The 25,302-nt window shown below is 39.0% G+C and overlaps 1 protein-coding gene across 14 annotated transcripts in view; it reads right to left on the bottom strand.

Annotated features, from left to right (window-relative positions):
* TASP1 (taspase 1) overlaps positions 1-25,302 on the bottom strand; it is a 389,761-nt gene that overhangs the window by 176,420 nt on the left and 188,039 nt on the right. For 12 of the 14 annotated variants that reach the window (XR_009248818.1, XR_009248816.1, XR_009248817.1 and 9 more), the window contains one exon: positions 2,127-2,237. Coding sequence is in view for 10 of the 14 variants with exons in the window: in XM_058684862.1 (XP_058540845.1) it covers positions 2,127-2,237 (111 nt within the window). In the remaining 4 variants the exon portion in view is untranslated. Of the gene's footprint in view, positions 1-2,126; positions 2,238-22,801; positions 22,876-25,302 lie in introns of those variants that run through there. The other 2 variants (XM_058684868.1, XM_058684867.1) reach the window with 2 other exon arrangements.

Here is a 25,302-nt window from a genome sequence, read left to right as displayed (position 1 = left end):
TTTACTTTGAAAGAGAGAGAGAGAGCATGAGCACAGGAGGGGCAGAGCGAGAGAGGGAGAGAAAGAATCCCAAGCAGGCTCCCCACTATCAGTGTGGAGCCTGATGCAGGGCTCGAACTCATGAACTGAGATCATGACCTGAAATGAAACCAAGAGTTGGATGTTTAAGCAACTAAGCTACCCAGGTGCCCCTTCCTCTTATATATTTTAAAAGCAAATTCCCTTCTATCTAACTATGGAAGATTTATTCAAAAGATTCACCAATGATTAAAGATACCAAAGAAGCAATTGACTAATTTGACTTGTTTTAACAAAAGACAGCCATTTAAAAATACATTTCCTGGGAGCAACCTGGGTACCAAATATAGTGCGTGGAAAGAGAAAGGGAATACCAAAAACAAAACAAAACAAAACAAAACAAAACAAAACGATGAGGTTAGTAGTCAGAGACCAAAGTCCATTTTTTTTTTTCTCTTTGAGTAATTAGGGGAGAAATTTTACGAAAGCTCTTTAGGCTCCTAGAAGAAAATACTTTTCTCAAAGTCATATGAAATGCTTGATTTTCTAATTTACAGACTCAACTTGTACTATATCAATTCACAACAACCATACAATATAGATCAGGCAGCACCCACACTTTCCGTAAGAAAATTTATACAAAGGGTTTAACTACCACAGTTCCTGTGGATGATCTATAACACTTATACTAAAAAAATACTTAGGAAAGAACAGATAAATGCACAGTAGTATGTCTGTATAATGGAATACCATACAGTAACGAAAATGAACAAACTACTGCCACATGTAACATGGATAAATATAACAGGCTTAATGCTGACTGAACACATCAGATACATATAGTACATATTCCATGATTCCATTTATATAAAATATAAACCCAAGCAAAGCTAATCATGGTTTTAAAATCAGCATAGTGGCTAACTCTGGAGAGGCAAAGAATGGAGGTGATTGCCAGGGAGATTTCGGGGTCGTGGTAAAGTTCTCCTATATCTGCTGGTTGTATGGGTGGGTTCGGTTTATAATAATTCATCAAGTAGTTGCAATTATAACTTGTGTACTTTTCGGAATGTATATATAGGTAATTAAAAAGTCAATTAAAAAAAAAACATATAAGACCCCCTCCTAACTTCTGTGGCACCTTTATGGAGTTTTAAAAAACGTCCCCTCTGTATGAATGAATGAAAAAGGCACCCCTGTGGGCAGAGGCAGCCCCACAGTTTTGTGCCTTGGCAAATGGAAGACTGGCTGCTTTTTTTTTTTTTTTTTTTTTTTTTTTTTCAACATTTTTTATTTATTTTTGGGACAGAGAGAGACAGAGCATGAACGGGGGAGGGGCAGAGAGAGAGGGAGACACAGAATCGGAAACAGGCTCCAGGCTCCGAGCCATCAGCCCAGAGCCTGACGCGGGGCTCGAACTCACGGACCGCGAGATCGTGACCTGGCTGAAGTCGGACGCTTAACCGACTGCGCCACCCAGGCGCCCCGACTGGCTGCTTTTTAACCCCACTACTACATTTGGCTAGACACAAAACCACACATCTGGATGGACATCTGCAAATCTGCAAAACACTCATTTGACCCTTCTTCACCACAATTTTACAAGGAGGGCAGGGCAGATGTCCTTATTTTACAGAAGAGGAAGTGGCACAGAACAGTAAGACCCATATACAAAGGCGTCATAGCTAATAAGCAATGGAGCCAGAACAGACTCCTAGGCCAGTAGCTCTTCACATGGTTCTGATTCCTTTTTGGGAGGGGAAGAGGAAGAAGCTTCTTCTATGTTTGTTACCGTGTATGTTGTTATGGGTCATCTCAAATGCTTTGTGGAATAAGGCAGGGAACAAATACATGGTCCAATGTTCTTAATATTGGGCTTTAGTGAAGGTCCTAGGTTCTAAGCCCGTTTGAAATATGCTGTAAGCATACACTTAAAAATGAATATTCATCTTTTACATGTTTACCTATGCTAAAAGATTAGTAGGATAGACATGTTTAGATACCAAGGGAGCATTCCGGCCTTCCCATAACTTGTTAAGGAAAAAATCTTTCTGTGTCTTGAAAAATTGAAAAAGAAAGACATGCCATAAGGTGTATGTCCAGCTTACCTAGAAGTGTCTGCTTATCTTGGGAGGAGTCAGACTCTGCAGAACATCTGCAAGTTCGGAGAACAATGACTCCTCCAAGCACGCCATCTTCGCTGGCCAGGAAAGGCGAACCTAGGCAGAAGTGGCAAATGGTCATTTTTCAGTGAATTTTGCTTTTTTCATTTTCAATTTTCATTTTATTACAAGAACAAAAATGTGGTGTGAATGCCCATTTTCTGACAATCACCATTGTTCGAATCTTGTATAGGCTTGATGGCAAAGGCAGGCTTATGCCCAAACGGGGGCCATTTGGCAAAGACTATCCCAGATGTCGCCAAGAAGACTTGAGTGGGGGTGGAGTGTGCATTACAGTATTCAGAAGGGAATTGGAAACACTATCAGATTAAAGGACCAAAACACAAATACAGGAAAAAATGCTCAGCAAGTCTCTTTGATCAGCTTTTAGGGATCACTTACCAGGCTCTCCCTGCTGTCAGGGGCATGCCACCAAAAGCTTTAATTTACTACCTTAAATTCAATTTTAAACAATAAGCCACAAACTTTACTACAAACATTTAAAAATGATCCTGATGGTTTACACAAATAAGGGTGAAACTGTATTTCTATTATGAGAGTCTGGTGGTTAGAAACAACTGGGCCTCTTTGGGATCTCACACACTGAACCATTGTGAGCATTTCAAGAACACTACATTTTAAAACCCCTCATTTTTCCTCCCCAAGGACATCTTCTTCGAACATCTGGCATAGCAAGTAAGCACGTGGAAAACAAATGCAAAATTAACCCAAGAGCTATCAAAGAAAGTAGTAAAAAATAAAAATCAACCAAATTGGATTTGGGGGGAAGCTTCTGGTTAAACTTAGTAGATTAAACACATATATTTATCTCCACTCCTTCCAAAAGCATGACCCAGTAAGGACAGAGAGAAAGGCAAACAAGAAAAAAACTCATGTTTTAGAAAATGAAAAGAAGATAGACATTACTTGCTCACCTAGTGGACCTGCAGAAGCTGAAACCTAAGCTTTAATGGGGAACATGGTTAAAACTGGGGGGGGGGGAGCACCTATAAGAAATCACCCAGTTTTGTCATAAAACCCACAAAGAATCAGAAATTAGAAACTTCAAGTTCCTCTGAAGACAGGGATGCAAGGTGGGGCTGAAATGAAGATGGTTGATTCAGAGTGTCCAAAAGGACCCTCTACACCAGGCATCAGTAAGCTATGACTTGTCTGGTCTGCAACTTGTTTTTGTACTGTCCACAGGCTAAGAATGTTTATTTTATGCCTTAAAGGATTATTTTTTTAAAAAGAAGGAGAAGCAGAAGAATATGTGATAGAGACCATGATGTAGTCCCAAAAGTCTAAAATCTTTACTTTCTGGCCCTTAACAGAAATAGCTTGCCAACCCCTGATAGATCAGCCCGATTCCTGCCTAGACAAGAAGTTACTTCTTCCTTATGTAGGAGATGCCAGGATATTTACTCTCTAGAGAGGATAAACCAGAGGGACTTGAGTCGTGGGGTCATCAGACTCAGCACAAGGCAGGAGGGAGTGTCCACAATGAACACAGGACGTCGAAGTGGAAGTCTTTATGCTAAACAGTGAAATAACTAGCTCCTTTACCCACAGGCTCCCAGGATACAAGAATTCAAACTGATACACTCCAAGCACGTGACTGGATAATTCCCTTCCAGCCACACAACCATCTCGAGGATAAAGAACTACTTGAGAGACCCTAAACAAAAACTGCCTTATGTTAAGGGCTTCCAGATGACAAATGTGGCTCATTCAGAAGGTTTTCAGTTCAGCTTCTTGGTATATAACTGCTCAATAGTATAGACAACCTAGGTTCACTAGTTGTTTCAGTGTGACCTCTAGAAAAGACAGAGACCAAAACAAAAAAGAAAACAGAAAAAACGTAGGCCAATGCATTGAGCAAAAGAAAAGTAAAAGAGATGGAAAATGGGAGGAAAAAAAATCAGAACAGGCCAGAAGGTCCAATATCTGAATAATAGGAGTTTCAAAAAGAGAGAATAGAAGAAATAACACTTCAAAGAAGTAATTCAAAAACATTTCCAGGAATTGAAAGGTGAGTGTTTGAAAAGGCTCATCAACCTGCCAGCACAACTCATGAAAAAAAATAAATAAATAAAAGTGCCACAGATATATATCACTGTGACATATCAAAATATTGAAGAAATAAAGAAAAGTCCAAAAACTTCCATGTGAAAACACACACACACACACACACACACACACACACACACACACACACAGAAAGCAAGGGGATCATAATGGCACCAGATTTCTCAACATAACAATGGAAACTACAAGGTTAGAAGGAAGGCACCATCTTCAACATACTGAAGGAAAATTATTTCCAACCTAGAATTCTATACTAGGCCAAAATGTCAATCAAGTATGAAAACAGAATAAAGCTCTACAAAGTCTGAAAGAATTCACCTCCCACATACTTTCTCAGAAAGCTGTAGGATGAATGTGCCTTGGCAAAATGAAGTAATAAGGTACAAAATGAGAAAGAAAACAAGATCTGGAAATAGGGGATCCAAAACAACAGAATACAAAAAGATTTCTAGATGACACACAGCGAGGCAGCAGGCTTAGAGAGTCAACAGTCCAAATTGGAGCAGAAAGCCAGAGAAGGCTGGAAAGAGATTTCCAAGGGGAAAATAAATCAAACTTATAGAATACATGTTGAGTTTGAAATTATTGGGAGGAAATGTTTCAGATTTTGAGGAAAATTTGACAATCAACCAGTGATCAGTATCAAAAAGCAAACAAAAAGAAACCTAAAAAATAATGAGGCAAATATTAATGCAGAAAAAAATAAGAATTTGTATAAGAAAGGAAACAGAATCACAGTATACTACATAGTTCAGATGTCAATAGCTAGAGTCAAAAATATAAACTCACAATACTGACGAGCTAAAAAAAAAAAAAAGGCAGGGGGACATAATACATTTAGAGGAGTGATGGATGTAGTATGTGTAGGTTTGGGCTTGGAAATATAAGGGAATTAAATCTTTGCCTTCCCTCGTATGAATATGAAGATATCTTGATATCTAAATAATATCTAATATTGAAAACTGAAGGAATGGTAGTACAAGTGTGTTATTTTGAATTACAGATTTAAGTTCTAAAAGAAATAGCTACAAGAGTTAAAAGTAGTAGTAGCCCGAGGGGAGAGGAAACTGGGGGGCAGGGAATTGGAGTTGGAACAGGGAACCATTCATTTTCATTTTAAGTCTGGGGGTATTGTTTGCCTTTTTAAACCACTTATTTGTTTTGCCTTGCAAAGAAAAACAACACAAATTTAAACTGGAACTGGAGTAAATTTTTTAATCCTTAGCCTCTTAAAGAAGGGGGAAGGAGACAGGAAATTCACAGTCATTGAGAAACTACTCTGCATCAGGGCTTGGTTCCATGCTTTCATGTTCTATAGTTGAATTTTCAGAACCACTGAGAGGGTTCAGAGCAAATCTTCCCAAAATGTGTCATTTTGGCATGTAGGCTATTTTGAGCTGAAGGCAATTGAGACCCTCCTTTACCTAGAATCTAAATTGGGGGTCTTTCTCAGAATTAGAGTTATCACCAGGGATAAATTTTATCTGAGTAACCCATTTGTATGGCATAGCAAATATCTAACTACCAAACATTTGTTCTTCTTATTGCCCCCCTCCCCTTTGAAGCTGCTGGCCCCTATACCATTCCTTAGCTCAGCATGGCATAAATACCTCATTTTACCTTTCTGTCTTTGAATCTCTCATGTATAAGGGGTTTCTCAATGTATAAAATTAAATTTAATTTTCTCCTGTAAATTGATTTCATGTCAATTTAATCTTAGACCAGCTGGAAGAAACTTTTGAAACATAGAGTAAAATTTCTCTTCCCCAACACCACTATGCCATGAGGTATTTTTATCATGTTATAGATGAAGAACCTAAGGTTCAGAGAGGTTCAATGACTTGTCACAGCCATGCTACAATTGAACAGAGAATGTGGCTTTCCCTCATGTCTCTGAGCTCATGGTCCTCGACTGCTTGGCAGCAATACCTCTTAGGGAATGGGAAACTCTGGATAAAGTCACATTCCAACTGCTGCTAAAAACTTCCACCCCATCAGCATCCAAACTCTTGACACCTCTAGAACAGTTCTCTTCCCCACCGAATCCAGGAGCTTCTCCTAGGTTTCTAATAGCTCATCCAAGCTCAAAACTCTCTACCTTCTCCCTCTTCAATGACTCAAAACATGAAACCAAGTCAAATCCCAACAGTTCCCTATGATTCCACGTGTACTGAGCTCTGCCCCTTCATTTCCACTGACAAACCCTCAACGTACCTTCACTGTACTGAAAACACTGCAGTAGGCTCCCTACTCCAGTCATTCAAATCCCTAAATTAATTGATTCAATAAATATGTACTATATGCCAGGACTCTTCAAGGCACTGGGATGTAACAATGGAAAAAATGAAGTCCTTTCTTAAATATAGTTGAACAAGTTAGGGGACAAGTAAACTTACAAGTCAATAAAGAAATTCATCCAATTAGTGATAGGCGCTGTGGAGAAAATGAATCCTGGTAAATGACAGAAGGTGTGACTCAAGCAGGGGCTATTTTACATCAAGGGTCAGGAAAGGCCTCTTTTGGTAAGGAGCTAATAACCATGTGAAGACCTGAGGAAAGAACATTCCAGGCAGATGAACAAGCAAATGCAGAGACCCTAAGGTGAGAAGGAACCTGGATGTTCAGGAAATACAAAGGGACTAGGGTGGTAAGAGCTGACTGAGGGAGAGGGAAGAGAGTGCAGAACATGAATTCAGAGGGAGGCAGGAATTCAGAGGGAGGCAAGGCCAGGTCACACAGGGTTACAGAAGGCCTTATGGGTACAGCAAGGAGTCTGAATTTTACTTCAAGTGTGATGAAAAGATGATGAAATCTTTAACCAGGACAATGATAGTTTTTGTTTGCACTTGCAAAAGGCTACTTTGTAGTATGGAATGGATTGGCAGGGCAAGCATGGAAGCAGCAAGTCACTAAAGAAGCTGCAATGGCAGCCCAACTGACAGATGACAGTGGCTTAGGTGAGCCTGATGGCAACAGAGAGTGTCAGTAGAAGCTGGCTCTGGGATATATTCTGCAAGTAAAACCAGAAGGGCTGTTCATAGACTAAATGTGGGGACATGGAAAACAGAGACATCAAAGTTTAATAAGAAATAAGCAGCCTAGCTATGATTATATCATTAAACCATTCAAACACTTTCAATAGACCCCAAGTGCCCACAGAATGGTATACAAATGCCTTAGCTAGGCAAGCCTTCCTCTCTTCCCTGTATCCCACTTCCCCAAGACCTCCCCCTGTGAACTATTCTTCCTGGATCCCTATCTCCCCATGAACTGGAATTTATCCTTCCAGTGCGTTTCATATATAGACACAGTTCTCTGGGGTGAGGATATCTGATTCACCTTTAAAGCACCTTTGGTGACTAATGAAATTCTTCCACTTATTCACTGCCTTCTCCTATCCCCAACTTCCTCAACATACCTCCCCCCCCCACACACACACACACCCACACACTCCTGCTTACACCACTGAAGTGTGACATTGAGGATGGCAAGACAGGATGTTAATGCAATGAAAGGAGAGTGGGCCCCCAGGGCGCCATGGACACTACATCAGGGGTCCTCACTCTCAGTATGAATTCATTCAATAATTTGATGAAACAATGATTAAAGTATATTTGAAGATTTCAAATTTTTCATGAAAAGTACTCAGATTTCACATTATCACTGTGATGTTAAAAAAATGCTGACTCAGACAGAAGGCCTTGTTTTGAGTCTCAGGGTAGCAACTATGGTTCAGTTTCTTAAATTATAAACTATAGATATTAAAAGACACCTTTCTGGCTGTTGTAAGGATTGAATTATATATATAAGCTCTGTAACCTCTGAAGTGTTATTTAAACATCTGGTGGTAGTAATACTGATGGTGGGAAGACACTTCAGCATTTTGCTGGTTCTCAAAAATTGTCATGTTGAACAAGATCTATTACTGTAACTACTTGGCTAACCTTCCACAATAGCCAGAAACAGTGTTCAACTGACATTCAGTGGTTGTGATAGGGTATCGGTTTTCCTAAATGTTAAACAGTCTCTGAATATAAGGAAACCCTATTCCTTATTCTTCCCAGTAAAAAAAAAGAAACATTAACATGGAGTAACATGTTGGGCACTGTGCTTTTCATACCCAAATAGGGAAAAAATTAATGAACTAAGACAATCCAAAGCTCTATTAATACATGTGCAAGAAGCTGCATAAAATATCTAAAGAAAATTAATAATGAAATAATAAAAATTAAGCTTCATTCACCCTAACAAAATATCCCAAACAGATTCCTTAAATACCCAAGTCTAAAACTGTTATGGAATAAACTTATAATTACAGATAGTAAGAGAAATAGTTATTGTGATCAAATGTGTATAATCTGAATATTCATTTAAATCATAAATCCATACTGTAAACAAATGAGACACCTACATACTAAATTTGTGCCATGATCTTTAAGGATGAAGAATTTGAAAGGAAAATCACTATAAGTATTACAGAAGTCAATGTGAATATTAACCCATATTATTTGGATTGCTAGTATCAAATCCTAATCAGAATGATCTTCGGTACAAAGGAGAATTTGGTGGCTCATAAAATCCAATGGTAGGGATGTGACAGGTTTCAGTAACAGCTGGAAACAGCTCTCTATGGATAGCAATGCCCATTGATAGTTCCAGAACTGTATTCCTGAACTTGCACCACCAGAAACTATTTCTCATTTTCAGTTTTTAATTTTTTTTTAAAGTTTATTTATTTTTAGAGACAGCATATGTGTGCACAAGTTGGGGAGGGGAACAGAGAGAGGGGGAGATAGAAAGAATCCTAAGCAGGCTCCACATTCTGCACTAAGCCCGATGCGGGGCTCAACCTCATGGACCATGAAATCATGACCTGAGCCAAAATCAAGAATCAAGATGCCTAACTGGCTGAGCCACCCAGGTGCCCTCTTTTTCAGTTTTAACATTCTCAGGGGCCATCAATTGGATTTAGGAAAATGAAATAACCTGATTGGCCTAGCTTTAGTCAGTGAAGCCTAGAACAATCAACTATGACCAAGAGGCCAGTGGAGTGGACTCATGGATGGACAGACAAATCCAAAAATGTCCAGAAAACTCAAATGGTCTACAGAACCAGGAAATCAGGATCCCAGATTTGGTATGCTCTACTTGAACTCAGACAACCCACTTTACCTTGCTTTCTTGGTTCATCGGAAATATTGGGAGATTAGAGTAACAATCTCTGATATCTTCTACCAGTTGTAATAGGCGGGAGTATTTTCAGTTTTAGAGATTCATGTCTACCCACAGCAGCAATCAGCCACTATCTGATGCCAACAAGACAAAATATTAAAGCTTCTTTTGCAAAACCTGATACAATGCTTCCTCTTCAACATGTGAGAACTTATCGAGAGAGTGATTCTATAGCCAGAAGGCAGTTGCTAGTGTTTCACCTTCCCATTACATTTAACAAAGAACGTCTGTCTTTCAAATACATTTCTACACATTGCTTTCTTATTTTTAACATCTATATGCCAAATCATTTGAACGCCATTTTCTCTTGAAGGAATTACACATCTATTGAGAAAAGGAAATATACAGAGACACAAAGATGGTTTGAAGGTCAGATGAGCAAGAAAATGGAGGGCAGAGGAATAATGAATGTACCCTACTGGAAACACATACCTGTAACTCCAAAAGAATTAGAGAGATTATTATAAATATTCTTTAAAAACAGAAGCAGGGTAACAGTTTATATTTCTTGGAAGAAGAATCTTTTTTTCCTAAAGATGCACTTGAGTTAGTTAACTTATCTTTTCTGGATGTGAAGAGTAAGTAGAATGACATGAAGACCACATAACATAATGAGAGGAGCCAACAACCATGTTCAGAAGCATTAGCTCCATTAATGAAGTGCCACTATGTGATGCCCTTGAAAAGAAGTCTGTGAGACCACCACCATCATCCCATTAGATGTATATTAACTGTATTCTATCATTTCCTGCTCCTACAAAAATCCTAACGTAAGGAGTATTACTACATTCATCTGACATGAGAAAATGCAGTCAAAAAAGAAAGAAGCTGATGCACAGAGGTAAATGACAGGCTTTCAGAAACATGAAGAGGAAGTGGGGATCAGGATACTAACCACTGACCCAGATCCTCTCACTACAAACCCTGAGGACTATACCTATTCTCAAGAACCCATCTCTACCACAGCTCATGGGTGTCCTCATTATGTGTGGTTTTCTGGTGATAAACATACTTTTCAAGACTCCAATTTAACTGTAAAGAGAAGAGTTAAGTGTGGTCATTGGCCTTTTGAAATCCCTTATCTACCATAATTTGAAAGATAGAAAAAGTTAACTTTTGTGTCAGAACAGAAAATTCCAAACTATAATCAGAACCTAAACATATCAGAGAGACAGTCTGTGGATAAATTTACTGATTCTGCCACAAAGATTACAAGTAAGAAACCAAACTGAGTCCATTAAAGCTTCTGCTTTTTGGTTTAACCAATCCACAGAATATATTCACCTAATACTGCTACAAAAATGACAAGATATATATATATACATATATATGTACATATATATATGTATATATATATATAAAGTTTGACACAAAGTCTGTTCTGAAGAGAACAATTCAGCTGACTTGTTTTAAAAATCATACTTATAGTAATAAAATTAATAAGTCATGGGAATGTAATGTACAACATGGTGACTAAAGCTAATAATATTGTACTGTACATTTGAAAGTTGCTAAGAGTAGGTCTTAAAAGAAAAAAAAATTGTAACTATGTATGTATGGTGACATATGTTAACTAAACTTAATGTACTCATCGCTTTGCAGTATATATAATCGTTACATTGTACACTCAAAATTAATATGTTATGTCAATTATACTTCATAAAAAATCATAAAACAATTTAAGAAGGATCAGTAGGTATTTTCTTTTCCTGAAATTCCAGCCCAGTATTCTACCTGCTAGTGGAGGTATCCAGGATTCCACCAATTCACCCTTATGCAACAATGAATGGATGAGAAACATGAATCCTTGACAGAGAAAATAAGTGAGAGTGGCCTACAGACAACTGAAGAGTCACTGGAGGGGAAAACAAATGGGCCATTTTTCCAGCCCTGGTCCTGGCATATTCCATATTAATTTTAACAAGTAAGAAGAAGATTCTCTCCCTCTCAACTCTACCAGGTCACCCCAAGCTGCTGGCTGTGCAGAGAACCCATTTCCCCCACAGTTACAGTTGCCAGAACTTCCATCTCCAGGAATGTCACAAGGCAGAAGAGGCCAAAATTGTGATAATGGCAGAAGATAGGGGGTCCTGACGGAGCAAGCTGTCTTCAGTGGAGATAGGGTATGGTGGTGTGGATTCACACTTACTTATTAATACTAGACTAGAAGCCATGAATTTGAGAGATATAACATTCATTCAACAAATACTTCATATTTCATAAACATTCACTTTAAAACATTTAAGAATCAACTCTGTCAAGCACTGCTTGGGCCCTTGAGTATGCAGTGATTAAGGCAAAATATGTCCACAAGTGCTATGGTCTGAATGTTTGTATCCCTTTCAAATTCATATGTTGAAAATGCCCAATGTGATGCTGCTAGAAGATAAGGCCTTTGGGAAGTGATTAGTGCCCTTATAAAAGAGGCCCAAGAAAGCTCCCTTACCATATCTGCCACGTTAGGTTATAGTGAGAAGTCTGCAGTCCATAAGAAGGCCCTCACTTGACCATACTAGCACTCTGAGCTTGGACTTCCAGCCTCCAGAACTGTGAGAAATCAGTGTCTGTTGTTTATAAGCTACCCAATCTAGCTTATAAAATCTACCCATTTTGTTCTAGCAGCCCAAATGGACATACCGAGGCACGTATGATATGACAGACAATATATAAGTATAATCAATGCTAGAAAGGGAAATCAAGCAACATAAGGGAGATACAGTGCTAAGGTGGGTTAAAAGGAAGAAAGCATTTTAATCAGCATGGTCAGGGACAGTTGTTCTGACGGTGACCTTTGAGGAGAAAAATCCAACAAAGAATAGCAATCCTGGTATTGGGGCCCTGAAGCAACAACGTTTCCAGCACTGTAAATAAATACATCCCCATATATAATCATGCCTAACAACCAAGAATGGTATTTCTCATTTTAAATCAAGATAAGCAAGGGCCAGTATTCAGCTGATTATTAATGCTGGTATCCCTACTGGTTGTTAACTCTCTTGACTATCCCGACTAAAGGCATAGTTTTAATTCATTACTATACTCCTAAAAACATACTAAGAATCCCACACATGCAGAGCATGTAATAGAACAACATAATATACAATGGAAGTATCTGTCTGACTGCAGTCCCATTCCACAGAGGTGAGTGCCATCAAGAGTTCCATGTACATCCTTTCTGAAATTATCCATACTTAACACACATCCATTTTCAAGTTTTCACTCAGTGGGTTATGGTATGTAAACTGCTCTGTATCCGGCATTCTATTTATTTGTATTTATTTAGTTTTTATTTTTTTATTTGAGAGAAAGAGAGAGAGAGAGAGAGTACAAGAGAGACAGCGAGTAGAAAGCAAGACAGAGAGAGAGAATCTCAAGCAGGTTCCATGCTCATCATGAAGCCCGATGGGGGGGCTCAATATCATGACCCTGGGATCATGATCTGAGCTGAAATCAAGAGTGGAATGCTCAACCTACTAAGCCACCCAGGCGCCCCTGTATCTGGTCTTTTAAATTCAATAATATGACTTAGAGATCCTTCCATATTGGCTCACGCAAACTTAGCCTATTCTTTTTAACAACAAATACACTCTTGGACATATATACCATCACTTCTTTAACTAGTTCCCTGGGGATAGGCATTTAGGTTGTTTCTGGCTTTATTTTTTTTCCTATTACAAGTAATGCTACAGTGAACATGTGTATACATTTACCATTCATACATGTATAAATATATATATAGGATACATTTGTAAATGTAGAGTTGATGAATCAATCAGCATACTCATTAAATTATTTGCTACAGATTCCAAACTGCCTTTTAAAAAGACTTACACCCATAAGAAACAGTGTTTGACAGTGTCCTTTTCCCCATAAACTTACCAAAACTGGGTATTGCCAAACTCATTATTATTAATCTGATACATGAAAAATGGTATCTCATTGGTATCTTGATTTATATTTATTTAATTATGAATAAAGTTAAATATCTGTAGGCTTACAAGCCATCTGTATTTATCTGCGCCTTCATATTTCTGTTATATGCAACTTTTTGCCTACCCATTATCCATTCTCCCTTTCTTCCTTACAGACAAACCTCTAGTTTTGTTTGGGGCAGAAATGTGTCCAGCTTCCCAAACTGCTTTGCAGCTAGCAGGTGAAATGGCAGAGTTTCTAGCAGATGCATCTTTGTTTTTAAATTTTTTTTCAATGTTTATTTATTTTTGAGAGAGAGAGAGAGAGAGAGGGAAAGAGAGAGAGAGAGACAGCACAAGCAGGGGAGGGGCAGAGAGAGAGGGAGACACAGAATCTGAAACGGGCTCCAGGTTCTGAGCTGTCAGTACAGAGCCCAACTCAGGGCTTGAACTCATGAACTGTGAGATCATGACCTAGCAGATGCATCTTATTAGCTGCTTCCGTTTGTCTCTGATGTAGCACCTAGAGGTGGAACAGCTATCTTGTGGCCAAGAAGAATGAGCCACCCATGAGAGATTACCAAACAGAGAGTCTAGGCCTCTGGTGTACCATGAAGCCACTGTGCCAGTTTTGGACTGCTTTCAGACTTCTAGTATGAGCCCTCATTGTGTTAAGCCCTGCAGTTGGCCTTCCATCATGTCAGTCAAACATAATCCCAAACCAAAAATTTCCTTTATCCATTTCTCTATTGTACAGGTTTTTCTTTTTTTATTATTACTAATTTCCTAAACTCTTTACATGTTAGGGCAATAAGTACTTAGTCATGTGTGTTGTAAATATTTTCCCTCAGTTTGTCACATATCTTTTGATTTTGTCTATGACTTTTTTTGTAATAGATAAGTTTTTAATACTTATGTGGTCAAATTTATCAACCATTGTCTTTTACAACTTCTGTGTTGAGTGTTTTCTGTAGTCCAAAATTATGAAAATAAGAAGTCCATGTTTTCTATTAGTACTCTTATAATTCAGTTTTTACATTTAAAATTTCAGTCCATCTGGAATTAATTTTGGTGTAAGGACTGCAGTGGAGATCCTGCTTTATTATTTTTTTCCTAAACCATCACCAAATTGCCCAACATAAATTTGATGGAAAATTCATCTCATACGCAATGATTTGAAATGCATTTTTAATCACACATTATATTCCCATATATACTTGCATCTATATCTAGATTATCCTGTTCCTTTGATGAAACTATTCCCACACAGATACCAAATGGCTTTAATTATTACAGCTTTATAGTATATTCTACCTGACCGGGCCAAGTTCCTCTGATTAGTCATTATTTTCAAAATATTCTTTTTTACTTTCATGTGATTTCTCCATATCATCTTAATAATAAGCTTGCTTACAGGAACCTGGGTAGCTCGTTTGGTTAAGCATCCAACTCTTGGTGTAGGCTCAGGTCATGATATCACATTTCATGAGTTAGAGCCCTACATAGGGCTCTGCACCAACAGTGCAGAACCTGCTTGGGATTCTCTCTCTCTCCCTCTCTTTCTCTGTCCCTCCCCTGCTCATGCACTTGCTCTCTCTCAAAACAAATAAACATCTAAAAAATTACAAAAAATTTATATTGCTTATAATTTTACCTCTCTCACTGGAATTTTCATTGAATATAATTTAATAAAATTGTGATTTTGCTTAAGATTTATGCTGTCCTGGTAAATTTTTCCAAGGAAAGCCAGAAGTGGAGTAAGTTGTATGTTTGACACCTCCAAATGGTGGAGCCATGTGGATTTTTAGACAAGGAAATGTGACATGGCACCCCTAAAATAAAATTTGAAGCATGCTTCCACCTAGTTTATTTTTTATTTAAAAAACTTTTTTAAATATTTATTTATTTTTGAGAGAGAGAGAGAGAGAGAGAAGCAGAGCACGAGCAGGGCAGAGGCAGAGAGAGAGGGAGACACAGAATCTGAAACAGGCTCCAGGCCGAGCTGCCAGCACAAAGCCTGATGCGGGGCTCGAACTCATGAGCTGTGAGATCATGACCTGAGCCTAAGTCAGACACTTAACCGACTGAGCCACCCAGGTGCCCCTACCTCTTCCTAGTTTAAAAGGATCAAATAAACACCTTATAGAATATCTTCTGAGATGTTAGTATGAGAAAAAAACAATTTTTTTTCTTCATGATCAGTTCTTTCTCTTCCGATCCATCTTACCTGATTAACTACAGGCTATAGTCACCATCAGTAATATTTCCAAATCAAGAAAATCGTTCTCAGCAACCCTCAGCCTACTCACACAAACAGGACAAAACCAAAACTAAACCCCTCAGTTCTAAGACAGGCAAAACAGCAAGATGTCTGTGAGTGAAGTGAAAACACTGAATTGGCAAATATTTAAGTCAACTAATCAATCCTAAGTATATAAAAGTATCTGGGGAGTGCCTGGGTGGCTCAGTCAGTTAAGTATCTGACTTCGGCTCAGGTCATAATCTCACAGTTTGTGGGTTTAAGCCCAGTGTCGGGCTCTGTGCTGACAGCTCAGAGCCTGGAACCTGCTTCAGATTCTGTGTCTCCCTCTCTCTCTGCCCTTCCCTCTCCTGTACTCTAGCTCTCTTTCTTCCAAAAACAAATTTAAAAAAAAGAAAATATTAGAAAAATTTTAAAGTGTTTGAAATATAAAAAAATTTCTGGGTAGATAAAGTTATTGCTCATTGAATCCTAGATTCCATTCCTGTTAGAATGGAAGAACTATCTTATGGTATTTACAATATTATCCAAGGGACCAATGTTCATGAGCAACATCATTTGCTTGAGGAGGACTACGCTGGTATTTTTTTTTTTTTTATCTCAACTTAGTAAACAAAATCAATGTGATCAAATAATGCAGATAAACATCTGGGATTTTACCAGACTGTCTCTATAATAGGAAAAGGTAGGATAAAAATAGGCAAAGAGGGAAAAGTTAGGACCTAAGGTCCCTGGTGGGGAAAAAAACACATGTTTTAAAACAATGCTGGGAACATCTGACCTGGAGCAAACTCCCTCAGACAGAAGGTTCCTCTTAAAAATGTAACAGACCTACTCCCCCTCAAGTTTCCCTCAGGTTTCCCTCAGAAATTTGACAAACAAAAGACCTGACTAAAGACAAGTAGACCATAAAATGTATGACCCACATGGAATGGTTTGGTCATAGACCACCCCTCATAGGATGGAAACGAGCCAATTGTAAAGGAATGGCTAGAGTCACCTAGCCAGTAAGGGTAGAACCCGAGAAGGAACAATGGGGAAGGAAAGAGGCTGACCAAAATCCTACAAAAGTCCCTTACCTACAGTTCACTTTTGAATGCCCCCTCTCTGTAAAGAAAGCTTCCATACTGTTCTTATTGTCTGATCATCTACTCTGATAAACTTTTGCCTGCTGTTCCCTTTACTCTGTGTCCATCTCTTCATTCTTCGGAGTAGTGAGACAAGGAACCCTGGCTATTGAGGTAAGGAATCCTTCAACATCTCCACCAATTACTGCACAAAGATACACAAAGGACATCAGACATTTAAGAGCATTATATACCCATCTGTCATTGTTCATTATTTTTTTAAGTGTTTACTTACTAATTTTTGAGTGGAGGAGGGACAGAGAGAGGGAGACAGTGAATCCCAAGCAGGCTCCACTGTGTCAGTGCAGAACCCACTTGCCCCCTCACCCCAAAGCAGGGCTTTAGCTCACGAACCATAAGATCATAACCTGAGCTGAAATCAAGAGTTGGTCACATAACCAACTAAGCCATCCAGGTGCCCCTCTTTCTTATAAATTCTAAAAGGTTTGTTCATTTTGTGTTGACAAAAGGGAGAACAGTAAGTCCAAGGAAGGCACAACAGGTCCTAGCTGCTTCCCACACACCTTGCCTTTTGCATCTCATCTGTCTGGCTTTTCTCAGTTACATCCTTTTTTTTTAACAAACCAGTAGCCTAGTAAGTAAACTGTTTTCCTGAGTTCTGTGAACCACTCTAGCAAATTAATTAAACCCAAGGAGAGTATCATGAGAACGTGCAATTTATATCCATAGCACAGATGACAACCTGGGCTTGTGAGTGGCATCTGGAGTTGGGGGTGGGGTTAATGCAATCCTGTGGGATTCTGAGCCCTTAAGCTTTGGTATCTGATGCTACCTCCAAGTAGATAGTCTCAGAAGTGAGTTCAGTTGTAGGACACCCAACTGAGTGATATCAGAGAATCCGAAAATTGCTTAGTGTGGGACTCCACCCTCCACCACCACTACCACACACACACACACACACACACACACACACTTGGTGACCACAAGTGTTAAAGTGAAGTACTGACAGAGAAGATACAGGAGTGTTTTTCCTTAGCAAATGGTGATTGGTGATACTGAGATTGCTGTAAGTTTCTGGATGCTTCAATATTTTTTACATTTATTATTGTATTGAGAGGGCATTTAGTTAGAAAATTATAAATGCAATTTTCTATCAGTGCTTGAGCTTACAACTCTAGTTCTAGAAACACTACACTGTTTACACTATGAACTTTAAATGAATCTGTCCTGGATCCATGTATAGTGAATTAATATATTCTGAACCCATAACAGTGAGACACCCATTAATGCACCCAGTAATGGAGGACATTTACACAGAGAACTAGACTGCAATTAGACAATGTATCCTTGCAGTAATATGTGGGATTTTGTATCTCACTTGAATGTAAATCTTCACGTATTCTATATTTAGTGAAGCCACTGGAATCTTGTGGCAAGAGAGAAGAATGAGATTAAACTATAAGATATAGCAATCAGTAATCAAGAAAGTCAGGAAGGTAGTACCACTTCCAAGATCTTCTGCTTCACAAGGTGATGACAGTGGTCAATGTTAACCAACGACTTAATATTCTAACAGAGTTCCAACAATATTTTTAGTTGTTTCAAAAAGTCAAGCAAGAACAAGGCTAGACCCTAGAACTCCCACAGTGAGCGTTGAGAGGCATTCTGTTCCTTGAACTGTCACACACATAAATTGGGTTAAGGAAAATACAAAAGCTATTCTTGAAAGGGGAGGGGATAACAAAAAGGTAACCCATAACCTGCAAGATTGTGTGAATATTATTGTTACTTTTCCTTCATTTATTCTATGACTATTGAGTACCTATTAATTATGTATTCAACCCAATTCTTAGTGCTGGATTACATTGGTAAACAAGGCACACTTGGTCCTAGCACACAGGAAGGTTATATTCTGATGGGGGAGATGACCAAACAAGAAAATACACACACACATTATTTATAATTGTGACAGTTCCACAGAGGAAACAAACAGGGGGGCTAAGAAGGAGACTAATGGTGGTAGACAGGCCTCTCTGAGCAGGTGGTATTTTAATTTTGACTAAAAGATGAGGAGAAAGGAACCTGATAAAGACTGGAAAGGGGAACATTCCTGACAGGAAATAGCACGTGCCAAGGTCCTGAGGTATGAAACAACCTGGGAAATTGTAAAAACAAAAAGAAGACCAGAGAAGCCAGCATTATAAGCAAGGGAGGAGAATGACCAGGGATGAGACTGAGGGAACAGGCAGGAATTGCATTAGAGATCCATGAGGTAACGTGTGCATTATAACGGAGGACCTCATTATAATGGAGGACCATCAAAACAATAGACAAGGGGCGCCTGGGTGGCTCAGTTGGTTGAGTGTCCGACTTCAGCTCAGGTCATGATCTCACAGCTCATGAGTTCAAGCCCCATGTCGGGCTCTGTGCTGACAGCTCAGAGCCTGGAGCCTGCTTCGGATTCTGTGTCTCCCTCTCTCTCTGCCCCTAACCCACTCGCATTCTGTCTCTGTCTCTCTCAAAATAAATAAACATTAAAAAAAAAAAAAAACAATAGATGAGAAACTGGAACAGGCTGCTATGTGGAGAACAGATTAGGTTGAGGGTAGTTGTCATGGGAAGAGGCAGGAAGATTGCTGAGGATACTTCTATGGTAGTCCAGATAAGAGTTATTTAGTGAGTGTGCAGGGACATCCCCATGTCCCCATGGATAGCTTCTCTTGCCCAGGTCCACTGAGGTGGCAAAAGGACCATACCCCTGGCCACCATACTGTGGAAGATGCTGCTTAGAGTAGAAGTGGGACAAGGAGAAATTGCACTGGGGAATGATGGCAGGTGTCTGCTAAGGACAGCATTTGGGTCACTGCTCTCCATCATGAAGCCCATGTGCCACACTGGAATATTTGGAAGCAGTCATGCACCTAGATTTGTCATTTCAATCAGGTAATTTACATGTCCCCTTATCATTATGTAAGATCAACTGCAGTGCTCTGAGGACAGTTGTCAGAGAATCCCAAGCACAGTGAGGTCTACCATTTCCTCTGAAATTCTTTCCCTGGTCTACTGCTCCAACTTCCTTCCCTTTGTGGGTCCATCATGGCCTTGTTCATCTCTGGAATTCCCTTCCTGCCCTAATTCAGCCGAGCTCTAATTTGCTAACCATAGGGTGCTGAGCTGGGTCTATTTTTCAGCTTGTCATTCTTTACTAAATAAAGCCCTAAACTTTTTTTTTTTTTTCAACTTTGTTGTGGAATTTCAGCTTGCCCTACTTAACTGTGGATTTTTACAGTCTACACATGCCTAGAAGCCTTGGGCTGTGGATAACCTTTCACTATGCCTACTAAATAAAATGAAAAAAGAAACTGCAGAAGAAAACGATAAATGTCTTAAAGATTGGCCAACAGGCAAAAGTGAGAGCCATGAATTTTTAAATTTTTAAAAACATTTTGGAGAGTGAGATCCTATCATTACAGAACAGCTAGAAAGAAAGCAAAGGTAACCAAAAAACTTTAACTCCATTCCTTCATTTGTATTTTTGTAGAAGTGTCTCTGCTAGAAGTCATATGTTATCAATGGCACTTAAAGGCCAAACTGATTTATCAGTCATCTTTAACTTCTAGAAGAATGGGCAGTAAGTAGACTGCCAAACTCAAGGAACTCTAAGGAAAAATAAAATAATAAAGTAAGATAAAGTTAAATTTAAAAGCTTGTAATGAGAAAAGGGCCAAAAATCAAAGTAGGCACATAGCAGGAAAAAACAAGCAATGTAACCTACTGATTCTTTTTGTCCATAACATATTGAAAAGGAGAAAAAATGAAAATTGGGTTCTGTAAGTTATATACATTATGAAAAACCTGATAATTCAGGTAAATAAAATTGGAAAATAGTATAGTATATATATAATAAGGTGGCTTTAGGAAATTATCAATCAATAAATAATTCTATGTTTAACAACAACTTTTATAGAACTTTTGTAAGAAAAAAATAATAGAAACACAAAACCATCCATTTGAAGGATTTAATCTAAAATTAAATTAAAATTTTTTTACATATATTACCTATAATATAAATCAATGTATAAAACTATCACAACTTCATAAATAGCAATTAATAATCTGAAATAAAGCTGAAATGTTGCTTTTAAGAATCTTAGGAACTCTATCTACATACAGATGAGCAAATTAATCCAGATACACAGATATATGCAACTCACAATTTCATGAAGAGAGTTGCTATGTTAATAAGTTGAGACGAACACTGAAATGTCACTCTAAGAATTCGGGGAATTCCGTATAAGCAAGGTCTATTTTGAACCTGTCTCCCAGAAGGGGATAATTAACCAAAGAGCAGAAAGATCCTTCACCCACAAAGCTGTCCAACAACACACAAATCAAGTGAAGCACCACTGTGAGACTCATAAAAAATTCTAAATTTGAAGAGGGGATAGAGGGATATTTTCATTTGTGCATTTTCAATTATGCATTCCCACCAAGACAAACAACTAAATATAGCCTGGTCAGTTGTGCTGCACAAAACCTTAATCTAGTGTGCAACCAAAAGGTTACAATGTTAGAAACTGTGGTGAATCCAAAAGTTTCAAAACAACACATTTTAGGGCCACTTTTAACAAGAGCAAGATCTATGCAGACGGTTGAATGAACAATGCTTCGATGGAGAACGCCCTGAAGGAAAAAGGGTAATGCCAGCAATTCAAATTTTTCATTTTCATACTTAAGTTTATGCATTAATTTTTGGGCTAAAGAAAAGAAGAATCACTCACTTCCTGTACCCATCTGGCTGGACTCCACCTCAGGGCTCCTGAGCCCTGGGGCTGTTTCATGTTCATGCCAGTTAATGGCCCAGCTCAGCAAAAAAACCAAGCAGATTTCAAAACATTCAGGTATACTTGCCAACATACAATGTCAGTACTTGTGGATTCAGAAAACTGTACATTTTTTTCATTTTAATTGTGACAAATGGTTGGCATTGCTACACTTATTAGGGGTATACAAGGTTTGAAATTTATACTAACGTAAAGAGTTTCATGGAATAAAAATATTCATGTCATGCCTGGAGTGGGATAGTATCTTTCCTCTTCCTCAGGGCTGCCCACAGACTCTTACTAAGATTTGAGTTTCCTATCCTCAGATTTGTCCATGTGGCAGTTCATCCACTGGTCCCCAGAAGTCACTCCCCATCACTCCTCAAAGATTTATGGTCCTGGGGCACCGGGTGGCTCAGTCGGTTAAGCGTCCGGCTTCTGCTCAGGTCATGATCTTGTGGTTTGTGAGTTCAAGCCCTACGTCAGGCTCTGTGCTCACAGCTTGGAGCCTGGAGCCTACTTCTGATTCTGTCTCCCTATTTCTCTGCCCCTCCCCTGCTCCAGAGTATGAGCTCTGTCTGTCTCTCTCTCAAAGATAAGTAAACATTAAAAAAAAAAAAAAAAAAAGATTTAAGGTCCTAGATCATTATTTCTCTGACATCCATACTGCTGTAAGTTCTCATGATTTCAAGGTATGGAGATTATGCTTCCAAACTCCCTGATCTCTCAGTTCCTTGACCTATCCTCTCCCAAGAATCTTATCCTTTATTCCATGTCAGTCACTCATTGTCCTTATTATATACCCTAGTGTGACTACCAACAACTTCCACCTCTTTCATAGACTTTACTTGCAAGCATCTTACTACCTACTACCCCTAACTTTCCATCGTACGCCCTCTAATACCCAGACTCCAACAATCCTTCAGGCTGTCCCCCACCCACTTCATATCCTCACTTTGATCCTTAAGTGGGCTAAATTCTATGTCCCATCATTATAATTAATTCCCTACAGAAACTGTCAACTATTTTGCCCTGCTACTGACCATCATACTCACCTGGCAAAATTCCAACCATCGTTAAATCCTACTCCATGTCTACAGCCATAAGCTGAATTTGACCAGAGAATGGCACTACTGTGCTAACCACTCATGATCACTAACCTCAATTTGGTCCCTTAATGCTGCTCAGAAATCATACATTTCCCAAGGACTGACCTATACTTTCTCACTTACCCTCAAATTTCCAACATTTCCTCCAGTTCTAACTCTGCAGCTGACCTTGATTCCCAATTCCCTGAAAAAAACAGAAACAAGGAAAGAAAACCTTCATACATCCCCACCATATCTTCTTGATTTGTGTGTTATCACAGATGAACTGCTCATGTTCCTGCCTGTTCACTAGGTACATCCCTTCTCTCACTCAAGGATCTCATGACAGTGATTCCAGGGTCCTTCACCATCTTCTTTATCGAGATTCATTCCTCTGAGAATCTCATATATATAGTCCATCACCTTAAAATATCTGCACACTCTTGATCCTCAAATGTATTTTAGCCCAGGCCTTCTCCCTGAACTAGAGACTTGAATAAACACTTGCCTGATTAACATTTCCACTTGCGTATTTGATAAGAACTTCCTGGAACTATTGAACTTGCCTCCAACACTTACTCTTCCTGGAAGCTTCCCCACATCAGTAAACAGAAACTTCATTCTTTCAGTTGCCTAGGCCAAAAGCCAAGTCATCTTGGACTCTTTGTCTTACTCTATAGCAATTTATTAGCAAAACATGTTACCTCTACGTTCAAAAACTAGCCAGAATCCAACCACTTTTTTCCCTTCTACCACCGTCACTCTAGTCCAAGCCACTACTATTTCTTGCCTGATATAGCATGAGAGCATCTGACTGGTCTCCCACGTTCCAGTCTGAGCCCTCCATGTCTACTGTTGGTAATGCAGCCAGAATGACCATGTTGAAATGCAAGTCAGGCCATGTTATTCCTCTCCTCATATATCTCCATGAGTAAGTTTCTACATAGAGGTCCTAACCACCCCTTTGAGCTCATCCCTAATCATCTTCCCCCTTGTTCTCTCTGCTCCAGCTACACTGGCCTTCCTCCGAATCCTCAGTCCCTCCAGACACATTGCTACGTCTTGAGCACATGTTGTTCTAGCATATTCTTCCCTTCATGGGCCACATGGCTCCATCCCTCATCTCTGGATTTTTGTTTAAATGTAACCTTCTAAGGGAGGTCTTCCCTGACCATGCTCAAAAACTGCAAGCTCCCCTACAGTTACTACCTACCTTTCCTACATCATTTTTCTCTGTAGCTCTTATAACCATATGACAAATAAGAAGCTTTACCTATTTATTTACTGTCTGCCTGACTTGATAAAATAGAAGCTCCATGAGGAGGACACGGACTTTGTTTCATTCACTACTATAACCCCTGTGCCTGATCTAATGCCTGAAATGTGGTGTATGTTCAAATACTTGTTGAATAAATGAAGAAATGTATGTTTCTGGAAGCATCAAGATGGAGGGGCTTTTCTGAATCATCTAGGCCAGAGATTTGCAAAAGGGCCAGATAGTAAACATTTTCAGCTTTGCGGGCCTTCTGGTCCAAGTCACAACTTCTCAACTCTGCCATTGTAATGCAAAAGGAGTCAAAATGTGTAAACAAACGAATGTGTCTGTGTTTTAATAACATGTTATTTATAAAATCAGGTGGCCAGCAGGATTTGACCTGTCGACCATGGTTTGCCAAACCCTAATCTAGGTTATTCTGCTGCACTAAGCATTAAAGCCTTAATCACCAGTTCTCCTCAAATTTATTAAATAGAGTTCATAAATTCTAGAGGTAGGGCCAATAGACCAATTATCCAATCTAACCCCCATGGCAGACAATAGATGCTTACCTAGCATCCATTCTCTCCTTCTTTCTAACTAAAAAAAACCCATTTTGTTGAGGGGACAGCAATGTGTCCAGCTAAGAAATGACTTTCTTAGACTCTCTGTAGCTAGAGGTGACCACAGGCCACAGTTCTGGCCAATAAGACACACAGAGAAGTCATGTGAGGGCATTTTAGGAAAAGTCCTTGAAAGAGGATTGACAGGTGGAACATTATTTTTTGTTCATTGCCTTTGCCCCTCTTCCTGTTTTAAATGCAAATATGATACCCAGAGAGTGGTTAGAGCCACACTCTAAGGACAGCAGAATGGGAGGCTGGTACGGTGAAGATACTGTGGAGCTCGTGCACAGGTCCTCCTCATGTCTTCTTATAAAAGGAAAAACTAGTGTCCCATGATAAATGGCTTTCAAAAAGAGAAAATAAATATTTGGTTAAGCTTAATAAGCTTAAACTATAAGTAGCTTCTTTTTAAATATGAAATTTATTGTCAAATTGGTTTCCATACAACACCCAGTGCTCATCCCAACAGGTGCCATCCTCAAAGTAGCTTTTAAAAAGACAAAACGAATCATCCAAGACCCTAAAGGCCAGCAAGTGGCATAATAGAGATTTGAACTGATTCTATGACTTCCACTTCAACAGCCTTTCTCTCCACGCCACTCCCTACTCAAAGACAGAATAAAAGGCACAACATTCTATTCCATGGAAGGAAGACAGCATGTAAATTAGCAAGCTTTGTTCCTATCCAAAAATGATCATTTCCCAGGCTCAGATAACTAGGAATTCTGGGGTTTTTACCTAGCTTCAGACC

Source organism: Neofelis nebulosa, chromosome 9, assembly GCF_028018385.1.
Source record: "Neofelis nebulosa isolate mNeoNeb1 chromosome 9, mNeoNeb1.pri, whole genome shotgun sequence".
Taxonomy (NCBI): domain Eukaryota; kingdom Metazoa; phylum Chordata; class Mammalia; order Carnivora; family Felidae; genus Neofelis; species Neofelis nebulosa.
This window is presented reverse-complemented; position numbering and strand designations above follow the sequence as displayed.